This window comes from Colobus angolensis, unplaced genomic scaffold (genome assembly GCF_000951035.1).
Source record: "Colobus angolensis palliatus isolate OR3802 unplaced genomic scaffold, Cang.pa_1.0 Scaffold143, whole genome shotgun sequence".
NCBI lineage: Eukaryota > Metazoa > Chordata > Mammalia > Primates > Cercopithecidae > Colobus > Colobus angolensis.
The window spans coordinates 5579348-5593304 of NW_012114522.1; the positions used below are offsets into that span (position 1 = coordinate 5579348).

The window sequence follows — 13957 nt, forward strand, 5'->3', positions numbered from 1 at the left end:
TTACAGAATCCCCTGGCAGCCAGGGCACATTCTCAGGTGCTTTGATGTGGCTGAGCAGCCCTGCAGGGCTATAGGGTCCCACAGCATCACCCCGGTGTTAACTCTTCCCAATATAGGCTGAGAACTGCTAAAGAGCCAGCCCAGCTAACTTTGCTAGGGAAGGCTTCTGGGAGGAGGGGTCCATGTCCCAAAGGAGGAGGAGCTTACCAGGGAGGAGGGAAATCAGAGTCCAGCAGGGAGAAAGGGTTTGTGCCACAGGCCTGAAGCATCAAAAAACCCAGTGTCTATGACCAGTGTGGCTGCAGCATCACACATCCTGCAGGAGAGGGAACACGAGCCCAGCGACAAAGGTGCCTGTCTGCCACATCAAGACACTGGAAGCAGACAGGTCCCAGGTATTTCAGGACCCCAGGAAGCAACTGCTGCTTTGTGACAGACTAGCATTCCTCACAGCACAAGCAGTCATCTGAAGGACAGATGCCTATCACTGACGTGCATGCATGTGTGTATTACAGCAGTGTCTACATTATTCCGAAATTTACATCACTTCTGTGCAGCTGGCAGTAAAAGCTCTAAAGCAGGAGCAATGGGATTATAGCTGCTGGGCAGGGATTTGTACTCATTGCTGTGCGTCCCACAGTTGCCCCTAGGTGGCCCAGCGCCCACTGCTGTGGGCGTTAAGGGACAGTGCACTGGAGCAGTGGGTGCAGGGCTCCACCAGGTTTGTGTTGTTGACCTCTTTGGCAGCTGTGTGAAACCACAAATCCTTAGAATGATGTTTTAAATGCAAAAAACACAATACATACACTTGCAAAGAAAACTGATTATACTGAAATACTGGTATAGAAATATTACAAAAGTATAAATTTTTCATATAATATATATGCATTTATCAACACACTGAACAAGATCTGATACTATGGCTTCAAAGGAACTATGAGCAATAAACACTGTCCCAAGATCACATTGTCCCACAACTGCACTGTGATATAAAAACACCTGTGATTTGCATTGGCGACAAATTCACAAGTACTACTAACACCTCTGTAGTTTACCGCCTACATAATTTGTACACTGAAAACTGTAAGAAATTTTTGAAAGAAATTAAAGGGAAAGACACCCTGTGTTCATAGATTGGAAAACTTAATATTGTTAGGATGGGAACACTTTCCAAACTAATCTACAGATTCAAAACCATCTGTCAACAATCCAAAGGCTTTTTTGTTTGTTTGTAGAAAATGGAAATTACAAGGGACCCTAAAGAGTCAAAACTGTTTTCAAAACCAGTCTTGAAAACAAAGAACAAACTGGAGTAGTTCTCAATTTGAAAACTTACTACAAAGCTACAGTAATCAAAACAGAGTGGTATTGGCATAAGACGAGATACACAAATCCATGTAATACAATGGAGAGTCCAGAAACAAAACTATGAGTCCATGGTCAACTGATTATCAATAAGGGGGCCAAGACTATTCATTCAATAAGGAAAGAACAGTCTCTTCAACAACGGTGTTAGGACCACATGCAAAAGAATGGTATTGACCCTTACCTCACACCATATACAAAAATTAACTCAAATGGGTCAAATATCTAAATATAAAAGCTAAGCCATAAAACTCTTAGAAGAAAACACAAGGGTAAAAATCTTCATGTGATTTGGCAATGGTGTCTTAGATCAGGGGTCCCGAACCCCCGGGCTACAGACCAGTACCAGTCCATGTTCTGTTAGGAACTGGGCTGCACAGCAGGAGGTGAGTGGCAGGTGAGCAAGCATTATTGCCTGAGCTCTGCCTCCTATCAGATCAGTGGCAGCATTAGATTCTCATAGGAGCATGAACCCTACTGTGAACTGTGCATGCAAGGGACCTAGGTTGTGTTCTCCTTATGAGGATCTAATGCCTAATGATCCTTATTAGAATCTAAAGCCTGATGATCTCACTTTATCCCCAAACCATCCCCTGCTCCCTGGTCAGTAGAAAAATTGTCTTCCACAAAAGCAGTCCCTGGTGCAAAAAGGTTGGGGACCGCTATCTTAGATAGACATGACACCAAAAATACAAGCAATAGAAGAAAAAATAAATGATACTTCACCAAAAATTTAAAATTTTGTGCATCAGAGAAATGAGCAAGAAAGTGAAAAAAGAACCTACAGAATGGTAGACAATATTAACAAATCATATATCTTATAAGGGCTTAGTATCCAAAATATATAAGGAACTCTTACAACTCAACAACAAAAACATGGCTGGGTGTGATGGCTCACAATCTGTAATCTTAGCACTTTGGGAGGCCAAGGCGAGAGGATTCCTTGAGTCCAGGAGTTTGACAGCAGCCTGGGCAACATGGTAAAACCCCATCTGTACAAAAAATACAAAAATTGGCCAGGTGTGGTGGTGAATGCCTATAGTTCCAGCTACTCCAGGGGCTGAGGTGGGAGGATTACTTGAGCCCAGGAGGTCGAGGATGCAGTGAGCTGAGATCCCACCACTACACTCCAGCCTGGGTGACAGAGTGAGACCCTGTCTCAACGACAACAACAACAACAACAACAATAAAAACACAACCTGATTAAAAAATGGAAAAGGATTTGAGTACACATCTCTCTGAAGAAGAGATACAAATGGCCAACAAGTACATGAAAAGATGCAGAACATCATTAGCCACTAGGGAAATACAAATCAAAACCACAATGAGATACTACTTCATGTCCACTAGGATGGTTATAATAAAATAAAATAAAACAAGTGCTGGTGAGGATGTGGAGAAACTGAAACCACTGTGCATTGCTAATGGGAATGTAAAATGGTACAGCTCTGTGGAAAAGTTTGGTAACTCCACAATATGTTAAATATCAAATTACCACATGGCCCCACAATTCCACTCCTAGGCATATATCCCCAAAAATTCAACAGGTATTCAAACAAAAACTTGTAAATGAATGTTCATAGCAGCATTACTCACAACAGCCCAAATATGGCAACAACCCAAATGTCTATCAGCCATGAATGGATAAACAAAATATGGTCTATTGGTACAATGGAATATTACTCAGCCGTGAAAAGGAATGAAGCACTTGCAAATGCTACAATGTAGCTGAGCTTTGAAATAGCAAGCTAAGTGAAAGAGGCCAGATAGATGTTCACAACTTACAAGATTCTATTTCTATGACATGTCTAGAATAGGTAAATCACAGGGACACAAAACAGATTTGTGGCTACCAGGGGCTGGGGGAAGGGGCGTGGGAGTAACTGCTTAATGGGAATCGGGTCTCCTTTTGGGGTGGTAAAACTGTGCTGGAACTAGCTAGTGATGATAGTTGGACAACACAGTGAATATGTTAAATGGCACTGAATGTAATATGGCACTTACCTTAAAGTGAAGTTTTATATTTTGTATATTTTACCACAATTATTTAAAGATCATTCCTTAAATAATGGGCCAGGCAGGGCCAAGATTGTGCCACTGCACTCCAGTCTGGGTGACAGAGCAGGACTCCGTCTCAAAACATAAAAATAAAATAAAAATAAAAAAACAAAGAATGGGCCAGAGGAGAGAGAGAGGAGGCTGAAGGTGTCGCAAACTATTGTGGGGGTGCTGACAAGAGACCGTGAGCCCTAGCGGAAGGCAAGGGAGACCTGAGGCGTGTTTTCTGGAACGAACAGCTGGTCACAGAGAAATACAAACAGGATCTGGGCCTCAGGGTACGTTTATAACAAGTTGATAAGGAGGGAACATGTGTCCTCAAGGCTCAGGGATCCTGGGGGATGGCCGTCACCCAGCATCCTGACCACTCACTGTGTGTGCTGTCACTCACAGAAGGGCCCCACCTGGGCTGGGCGTTACATGGTCACAGAAGTGAAAGGCAGTGGCCCGTGGCCTCGTTCTCGGAACGCTCACCGTCTGGACAGTGAAGCCTGAGCGGCATCAGCACTGGCTGTGCTCCTGTCCGCCCTCTCAGGTCTGGGGCCACTGCCCAGCTCAGGGTCTGCAGGGGAGTCGCCCTACAGGCCCCACTGGCATGGAGGACGGCACACAGTGGGCTTTGGTGTGTCACCCTCATTAGCTGGGTGACCTTGGGCCTGTTCCTTAACATTTCTGGCCTTAATTCATCACCTACAAAATCAGGACAGCACGGTCAACCATCAGAGACTGTCACTAACAGTGAACGAGACAGTGCTCATGGCGCCCCAAGCCCAGGCATGCACTGGGTCGATGGCGCCAGGTCGATGGCGCTGGGAGGCTGCTGTCACTCTCCCCATCCTCCTACCCTCACGGGGAGGGAGAAGGAAATGAGCATTTCTGCTGAGTAATGCAGTTAAAAAAAAAAAGGAAAAAACTTGGAAAAAGAAGATGAATCCCGACATCTTCAAGCGTTTACAGCACTAAATATTTTAGGTAACCCACACAAAAGTGAACACACACACACACAGATGACTCAACCCACGTGGTATCCGATCCAGCCAAAGCCCCCACACTACAGCTGGCCTGGGGAAGGTGGGCTCCGCAACCACAGCCCCAGGACCCCACAATATGCTCGCATAACTAAAGGTGAGGGGGCGTCCACACACACTTTCAGGGTCTCCAATACCACTCCCACGGGAAGAAACCCGACTCCCACTGCTGAATGCCAAGGAAATGGCATCACTGTTCATAAATATTTAAGAAATGCATCTTGAAACACACCAGGGGCTTACTGGAGAGTGTGGAAACAGATGGGCACACAGGAAGCTCAAGGTCATTAGGGATGTAAAGAAAAGACACAAACCACCCCCAGAGTCCTCTGCGACAGGACGCAGAGGGACACCCCCGCCAGAGTCTGGACTGCCAACCACGAGGACCACGCAGACGAACGAGGTCTCTCCTGCCAAGACGCTCCCCAGCTCTGCCCTGGCGGTGAAAGGTGTTCCTGTGCAAAGGCAACCTTGGAATCTCTCACAGCCCCAGGGTGACATGGTAGCCGGTGAGGGGCAAGGCTGGACCACCCAACCCTGAACTCACATCACAGGCAAACAGGGTGTGGAGACCTCTCCAGTGTCAGCAGCCAGTCATCACCGGAACCAAGAAGCACAAAGGGCTGGCGTGGGCCCTGAGGGAGCCTTCCTGTCACCTGCCTAATGACGGTCCCTAATGACTGTCTCCAGATCGGCAGGAGAACTGCAAGCAGCGGCTCCAGCAGCCCCGACCCGCCGTTCTGCAGGCATCAGTGGGGAAGCACAATTTCAAAAATGTTTAGGTTTGGTTAATTTGAGAAACATCTTAGCCAGTGTTTATTCTCAGCGTAAATATGCCTCCAATTAATTAAGCGACTGCTTTCCTTGTTGACAAGAACCTCTTTGGAAGCCCAAGCTGCTGGCCGCCGCTGGGGGAGTCCTCCTGCCATTCTGTGTGGCAGAGTCTCTCAGAACCTTCTCCCAGTCAGCAGTTACCTAGCAACCAGCCTAGCAACCTCACAGCCAAGAGATTAATCCCCAAGTGACAATCAGAAAGCTGCATCCAAAAAGACACTCCGTTTCAATGATGCCATCCAAAGGCCTATAAAGATGAGGTCTCCTGAGCTACACAAATTAGAGACAGGAGGGAACAAACGATTTACCTATCGCTTCAACGTCAGGAAGGTGGGACTCCATTCCTGCGATTCACGCACAGAGATGAAAGAGCTAAGATGATGGCTGGGCCAGGGAGCTGCACAGAAGTCACTAGGGGGACGAGGAAGATGCTCTGACCCAACCACAGCTTCGACTGGGCCCTGGCAGGGGGGCACACAAGCCAGGGAAGGCGGATCTCTATTCTGGACCCTCCATCATGTCCGTGTTTCCAGCATAGCCTGCTCCCCATGTGCTCCCGTTTCAGAAAGAGAGACCCCCAGCCCTCAACCAGCTGCAGCTTCACACAACAGCAGCACGACTCGTCGTGTGCACACGTTCAGGGATGCCAGAAATCTACCTGGACAATAAAAAGCTGGGAGAACATTCCAGAAAGGTAGGCACCCTTAGCATTTGCAAAAGGCACCAGCCCTCCTCACCCTTCCTGGCTTCTGTGCCAGAAGGCACCACCACCGAGAAGGTTCAAAAACTTGGGATACATTAGGATCACCTGGAAAGCATTTGTTAAAACGCATCACCCTGGGCTTCAGGGTCCCTGTGTTAAAATCAAACTTCAGCTGATGCTGACAGGTAGCTCCAGATACACCTGGGGAAACAGCACTTCAGAGGTTGCCTCTCACATCCACCCCACAGCAAGTGGGCAGGGAGTTAGGTAAATCTCCTTCCCAGTTGAGAAGGGGCTCGGAGCAGGCACAGAGAAGAGACGCCCTTAGAATGCAAGTTGTTCAGTTGCAAAAGTCCAGCCTGCAGGCTTCCTAGTGGACAAGGTAGTGGGCGGAAGTATGCCACAGCAACAGGCTTCTAGAGCCTCCTGCCCAGCTCCTGCTGCGCCTCTGCCACTGACTGACTGTGTGGCCTTGAGCAGGTCACCTGTCTGACTTGGTGATAAGTGGCAGGCATCACCTGTTAGAGGCTTACATGCAAGCATGGCCCCGAGAGAGGGCTCAATCCGACCAGCTGCCACTGAACTTACTCAACAAGCAAGGACCCACAGGCAGACCCAGGAAATCCTGCCAAGTCCCCCATTCATGGGAGGCCAGCAGCACGATTAGTCATCCATTTACTTATCAAGCTGTTACTGCGCGTGCAAGAAGCGCCAGGGAGATGATATCAAGGAGCTCTTACCGTGGCTGGCACGGAGCAGCTGATGAGTAAGTTCTGTCTGCACAAAGAGTCCCAAAGCCTTCATTTTTGGCTGACATTCTTGGCTCAGGGGGTCTCTATGGCCTTGTTCCCCTCCTCAGGTCACCAGTTCAGGCTGAGGGGCCTGTGCTTGGAAGGGCCACACCAATGGACCTTGCCAGGACATCTGGTCACAGGTTTCGCACCCAAAGAGAAGACAGCCCAACCCAGACCCTCAAAAGAGGACACCTAGGGGAAGGGAGCCTGGAAACCAGGACTCAGGAAGAAGCATGAGAAAAAGAAGCTGTACACTGGGGAGGCTTCCGGGATACCTGAGCCTGCCAGGTCTCTGAAGGCCTTGGGGCTGGGGAAGGAGGGCGCCGCACGTTCTGTGTGGCTCAAGGCAGCAGAGCAAGGGTTTTGAATCAACAAAGGAAAAGGATTTGTAGAAGCGGAATGGCTCAACAGCGATGGCGCCTGGGGTGGGGGCTCCCACGCAAACCCACTTCTCCAAGAAACCAAGGAGCTCTGGTGCCACAGCCGAGAGCAGGCGGCCAAGGCTGTCTGCCTCAGTTTCCCCTCTATGTAAAATGGAGCTATGAGGGTGCCTACCTCCTGAGGTGTTTATGAAGATTAAATGAGGTAATATGAGCATAGGAGTGTGAAGCAGAGTCCAGCTCATGCAGCACTCCGTCACTGTTACATGCTGTCGCAGCCTGGCTACAAAGGGCACTGGAAACAGGACGCTGAGGTTTGTTGCAACTGAGAGGGACCCAGGAGGCTTCCTGGCAGAGGTGTGATCTGCACCTGTCCTGGGAGGAGATGGAAGGGATGGGGTCTGGGAAGCAGCAGGCATCCCATGGGAGTGGGGAGGGATGGTGGGAAGGCTTGGCTTTGAAGCCTCGGAGTTCCAGAGGGAGCACCCAGCCGCCCTGGGGCCACCCGGGGCTCAACAGCCTTATGTGTGAAGGGGCCAGTGCTACCCCCTTCAGGGCGGTTGTGAATCATAAAGAAGGCCAGGAAAACTAAGCAGAGGAACACACCCAGCGGACTTAGTCCAGTACAGTCATGTACTGAGCACCTACTGCATACATCGCCTTCTGAGACAGCCACAGGAGGTGGAGGCAGGGAGACGAGGCAGGGCCTCTGAGGCCAGCAGCCAGTCTACTGGGACAAGCACAATCGCCCATGGTCTTCTGAGCCTTCAGGTTCTGGGCAACAGGGGCCGGGTAACCACAGAGTCCCAGCCAAGGCTGCCAAGGGCCCTGGTGGCAAATTTGCGTCACCCATTCCTTAGGCAAGAGATCTGGGGACCTGTTTCAGGTGGTCATGTGGGAAAAGTACAAATGAAGAACACCAGAGGTCGGGGACAGAGCCTGGCTCACCACAGACACTCAACAGATGAAGCAATAGCTGTTCAAGGGTCGCACTGCGCCCTGCTCTGTGGGCATCTAAAATGCCGGGGCTGGGACAGCAAAGGGCAAGGCGGGCCTGAGAAACCCAGACACACTCAGACATCAGACAGCATTTAGCCATCAGGACAGAGGGCACGGTGACCTTGAAATCAAGGCCACTCCTGCCTCAACCAGGGGTAGCTGCCAAACCCAGGGTGCAGATGGGGCAGGACAGGTGAGTGGCAGCAGATAAGGCACACGCTAATCCCACTGGCCAGCACAGAAGACACGTTTGACCTCGGGTCAATATGTCTTGGCCCTGGCCATGAACCTCAAACACATATGAACGGCTGAGCCAGGAGCCACCAAAAGAGCCTCTCAGCACACACGACATCCTTACATACCAGCAGGGACAGACACAGACTGCTCTGTAACTCGACTTCCCCATCTGTAACACCAGTAATACAAACAGTACCTACTATTAGTAGGTAGCAGGCAGAGGGTTGCTGGGAGGATTCGCTGAGCTGACACAAGCAATCGCCCCACAGCAACACTCACGGGACCCGCTGGACCAGGCGGGCCCTGACAGGCAGTGTGTGGCAACAGGAAGAAGGAGGGACTGAAAGTCAGATTACACCCTGGCTTCGCCAGTCACTCTGTGGCTCCAGCTTCATCTGTTAACCAGGGATGGCCCCCAGTCCCGCCTTCTGTGATCCACGAGGTTGTCACAGAGATCAAATATGATGCCATACCCACAGGTGCTCTGGAAACTGCAGGGGTTGGGGGTGGGAGTTCCTGTGCCCCCAGCACAAGCAAACTGCTCACGCTGCCAAGTGGAGGGTGACCAGAGAGCCAGACAGGGCCGCTCTGCAAGGCCTGGGGCCCACCGATGTCTCTCAATTCACCGCCTTGAATCTGGATGAGGCTACTGTTTTACCCTCTCTCTCATGTTTCCCAAAGAATGAGTTTCCTGATAAACATCCCAGCTTGTTCTTCAACCAACGCGGCCTCTGAAGGCAGCCAGGCTGGCAAGAACGCTCCTCCCACCCAGACAGGCTGGAAGCCTCCCGCTCTGAGCAACACGCCTTCATCCCATCGGGATACGGGGAAGGAGGGAGGATACACACAGGCCCAAAGCCAGATCCCCTGCAGGTCGGATCCTGGCTCTGCTGTGTAGAGCTGCGACCACGCTGTGCCTCAACCTCTCCATCAGTAAAATGGGTTATACGGATAGTACTGGTGTGCCAGGAGGGTTGCTCAGATGAGCTCACTAGGTAAAGGGCTGGGACCCCCGTCTGGCGTGTGATCAGTGCTGTGCGTTATCTTTTTGTTATTGTCTGCTTCCTTCCTGGAACTGTTAAGTAAATATTTTAATGTTTGGTAAGTGATTTTTCATATGTTTATAACCTTTGTCTAAAAGACAGTTCGTGGGTGGGTTTTCCCTGTGATCATTTTGGAAGAGGAAAAGAAGAAAGAAATGTTCAAAAAGCACAAGGACAACATCTTGGCAGGTAGCCAGAAGCTACTGGGTGTGCACAGCTGGGATCAGCCCAGACAAACGGCATCATACCCTGGCCTCTCTGCAGGGCATCTCTGCAGCTCAGCAGACCCCTTCTGGGGGCAAAAGCAGCATCTCCCCCACCACAGGACCACTCACCTTAAACCTCTCGGTGACACCCTCCGTGATGCTGACGGTGAACTCAGCAATTTGGGGAGGACGTGCTTTCCCTTTCTTGCGGTCAGGTTCATACTCAGTCTTAGTTTTCACGACCACCTTATCCAGGAAACAGAGAAACAAAAGTCAGATGCATTCAGACTATCTGCCCAAAGAGGGTGGGTCTGGGAGCTCCCACATTCAAAGTCACCATTGGCCAGGAAGAAATTCACAAGAAGAACGGGAACAGCCACTACTTTTTGGAAATCTCCTCTGTGCCAGGACTTTCAGAGAAACGTCCCATTAATAATCCTGAGAGCAGTCCCAGGAGGGAAACATTATAACTGAGGGCCACAGAAGGTAAGCTCACTGGCCAACTGGCCAAGGTCACGCAGCTCATAGGCGGCAGGGTGGGGATGCAGCCTGGCACCTGACTCCTAACCCAGTGCTCCTTTCATCCACCAGAGCCGAAGCCTGGCTTGGCCCAGGAAGCTGGGAGACTGCACCTGCTTTTTCACTGGCCTTGCTGTGCCACCATGGGCACAAGAAGAGGAGGTCTGAGGTCACTGTCCGCAGCCCTCCAGGACTGGCTGGAGAGGCTGGTCGCCAGCCTGTCAGGAAACAGATCCAGGATCAACCTCTTTGTCTCCACCCCTACAACCTCCTCTCCCTCTGCCCCTGCCACAGCCCCCAAAGGGTCTCCCTGCTCTCATTCCCCTCCACCCCCTACTGTGAGGCAGAAGGATGTTTGTCCAACCTGGAAACCAGCCCTTGCATCTCCCTACACCCGAGCAGCTTCAGATGGACCCAGGAAGCCTCCCCACCCGGGACGCTCACAACCCTGGCCTCAGCGGCGCTGTCTTCATCACTCCCCACACCCGTTGCCAGGGACTGTTTACTCCTCTGTCCCACTGGACTGGGAGGTGTTCAAGAGCAGTGTCAAGGCGTTACAGGTCTCTAATCTCCAAACTTCACTTCCCAAGCCAGGTTCCAGGAGAGGCTGTTGCACTACAGCCACCTCCGAGCTCTTCTCCCTCGAGGGACAAGGCTCCCTTCATTGGGCGGTCCGTCACCTGCTCTCCACGATGGTGGGGCCCAGGGCAGAACAAAGAGACCCCAGCAACTGGGGATGGTCAGTCCCCGGTGGGCAGCCAGAGGGCCTCTCAGCCTGCGCTGTGACCCCCAAAGCCAGCCTTGGGGAGAAAGAACAGCACAGCCCATTCCCATGTCACTGAAAAATGATCCCAAGAGCCATAAACCTTGTAACCACACTCTTGGCCCCCCGACCCCAACTCCTTTTCCACCCAGTGCTCCTGTGATGGAGAGGGAGGGGGTGCCTGGCGTGGGCTGGCCTGGGCACCCACCCCTGTGAGGCACCCATTTCTTGAGGCAGTGGTTGGGTGCCACCCTGCCATTCTCAAACCCCAACTGGACCCAACTAGCCATGTGACCTTGAGCACGCAGGCCTAGACTGGCCAATGTATGGGAACAAGGCTACTGCTGAGGACGAGGAAACCCACAGAAACCTCCACCCTATGTGGGGGCCCCATTAATATTCTGTCGACCGGGGTTCTATCTGCACCTGCCACTAACAGGCTAGGTTACCTCGGGCAATTCTCAAACTCTCCGTGCCTGCATTTCCACACCCGCAAAATGGGGGTAACGTTGGTAATGACCTCATGACATGTCAACGCATCAAAAGAATTTAAACCTCTAAAACTGGCAGAATAGTTCCTGGTGCAGAATAAGTATCCAGCAAATGTCAGGGGAGACCACTGTGCCGCCAGCACTGTGACTGCTGTCACCGCTGCACCTCTAGCACCTCAGCACTCCATACACGTTCTCAGAACAGATTCTTGTTTACAGTCCAACTGTGTCACCACCCCTCAGAAGCCATGTCACCTGCAACAGGTGACATCGCCTCCCTGAACTCTGACTGTTAGCAACATGTTGCTGTTGTTCAGGTTAAGAGAGGTCTTACGTGAGAGACATCTGGCTCCAAGCAGGGTGGAGTAAGAGGCACTGCCAGAAACTTTTGCATCCTGGAGGACTATAACCTTCAGCCCAGTGACCTTGGGCATGTCCCATAAATGCTCTGAGGCTCAGTTTCCTCATTGTGACCTTAGAAGCCATTTGGAAAATGATCCCAAAGCCATAACCCTGCACCCACACTCAGTCCTGGCTGAAGTCCTGGCTGGACCTGAGACTGGTTGCCCCTCTTTGGACACTTGCAGAGAGAGGAGACTCACCACTTTTCCGAGCTGCCTAGGCTACGCCTGGTCGACCTGATTAGTGGGTGAGGATTTCATACCTGCCTGAAACCCTCCTCCCTGTATAAACCAACCGTGCCGAATGGTTCTGGAATGGAACAGACTGAGGATGAGAGAGGAGGCTCAGGCCAAGTGAGGGGAATCACCTGATAGAGGTGCTGCCTCAGGACACGGAGTTCCTGGCACAGGCGCCACTGCTCCTCAGCTGAGCAGCTGGGGGCCGAGGCAGGACGGGGGTGGGGGCCTCGGGGCCAGGCCCTGCTAACTGGACAAGTCTGATGCCTAGACAAGGAGGGGTGGAGCGAAAGCTGAGGCCTCAGGCAACCCTGCCCCTCCTGCAAAGCATAGCCTGGACCATCAGTGGCACCACCGGGGCCTGGGGGGCACAGGTGTGGCCAGTTGATCCCCCTTTCTTGAACCGAAACCCCTGCTGCCAGCCTCTTCCCGGCTCCTGCCTCCCTCCCCCGATAACACACACAATAAAGCTGGGAGGACACCTTTACAGGGGTTAGGGCCCCCACCGGGACACCCCCACCCCACAACACCCGCTCCGTCAGCAATCACCAACTTGCTGCAACGAAGGCAGAGCCCTGACTCAGAGCCCCTTTACCAGGGACTAAATGAGAAAAAAAAACAGAAAAGCACTTCCGGGAATTATTTGTGGCTGCGGTGGTTTGTAAGCGGCAGCAAGATGCTGAGAACAGATGCTGTGTCTATGGTCTTAGATACGAGTTTTACAGTACAATTGCCTAGACATGCAAAGATCTATTTACATTTTCAAGTGTTAACTCCTGGAAATATTATTCTTAGCAAATAGAAACTACTTAATTGGATGCTATACTCAAAAAGAGGAGATTCTTTAAATTCAGCAGAAAACACTTTGGGGAAAGGTTGATGAATGGTTGTTCCCGGTGATACCAATACTGAGCGAGCCCAGGCACTTATTTGCAGATTTCACAAAAGGAACAAAGAGGAAGGAGACCCTGTGTGGGCGCGCACACCCTCCTGCACCTAGCGCCAGCCTGGCAGGGGCAGGCAGAAAGGGCGAGAACAATTCAGCCCTGGGGAGGGGCCATCTGACCAAGGAGAACGCTCCCCCGCCTCGGTGGGGCAAGTCGGGCTAAAACTGCCACACCCGGGAAGGTACAGGGACAGCCTCGTCCGCCCCAAGGCTCACCCCCGATCCAGAGCCCCTGGGGCCACGGGGCAAGGGAGGAGCAGGGCAGCTGCGGGGCTCCCAGGAAAAACGCGAAGGAATCTTGCCCCACCGCGTTCCACTGTCAGGACTAGGATATCATCTAAGGCAGGGCCCCCCCGTCAAGCATCCCCCGATCCAGAATCCCGCGCGGGTACACCGTCCTCGCCGCGCTCCCTTCGGCCTCCCAAGCCCGCCCCCACTTCGCGTACCCAGCGCACGCGGCGCGTTTCTTTTGTTGCGGCCGCCGTGCGAGATTTGGGGGTGCGCACCCGGCAACGTGGAGGGGCGGGGGGGGGCTTACCTTATCCGGGGGCGGGAACTGCAGCTGATTGACATCGAGGGGTGTCATCAGGGGAATGGTGTCGAAGCCATCCTCCAGCAGCGGCTGCTTGGTGCCCTTCTCCGCGAAATTGTTCCCCAACTTCACCATCGTTCCGGGAGCTCCGAGGCTGCAGCCTGCGGAAGGAGGGCCGGGGGGAGTCACCGCAAGCAAGACCCAGGGCGGGGCAGGGGGAAGCGGGCACCCACACCCACCGCCGTCCCGCTTGGTCTCGGGGAGGGGTCGTGGGGACGTGGTGGTCACAGCCCGATGCGGGGGTCGGAGGGTGCTGTGTATTTCTAGACCTTCATCTCGCAGGACCCAAGCGCCAGGCGCAAGGGCGCACAGCGGCCAGGGGAGGGGGCGCCGCCCCTGCCCAGCCCCTCCAGACCCGGTC

The 13957-nt window shown here is 52.3% G+C and overlaps 1 protein-coding gene across 2 annotated transcripts in view; it reads right to left on the reverse strand.

The window, feature by feature from the left end:
• Nucleotides 1–13957, reverse strand: part of LOC105507068 (neuron-specific protein family member 1) — a 34567-nt gene that overhangs the window by 18412 nt on the left and 2198 nt on the right. For both annotated transcript variants that reach the window (XM_011935431.1, XM_011935430.1), the window contains 2 exons: nt 13543–13697; nt 9777–9893 (listed from right to left, as the gene is read on the reverse strand). In XM_011935431.1, the coding sequence (XP_011790821.1) occupies nt 9777–9893; nt 13543–13671 (246 nt within the window). In that variant the 5' untranslated portion in view covers nt 13672–13697. The remainder of the gene's footprint in view (nt 1–9776; nt 9894–13542; nt 13698–13957) is intronic.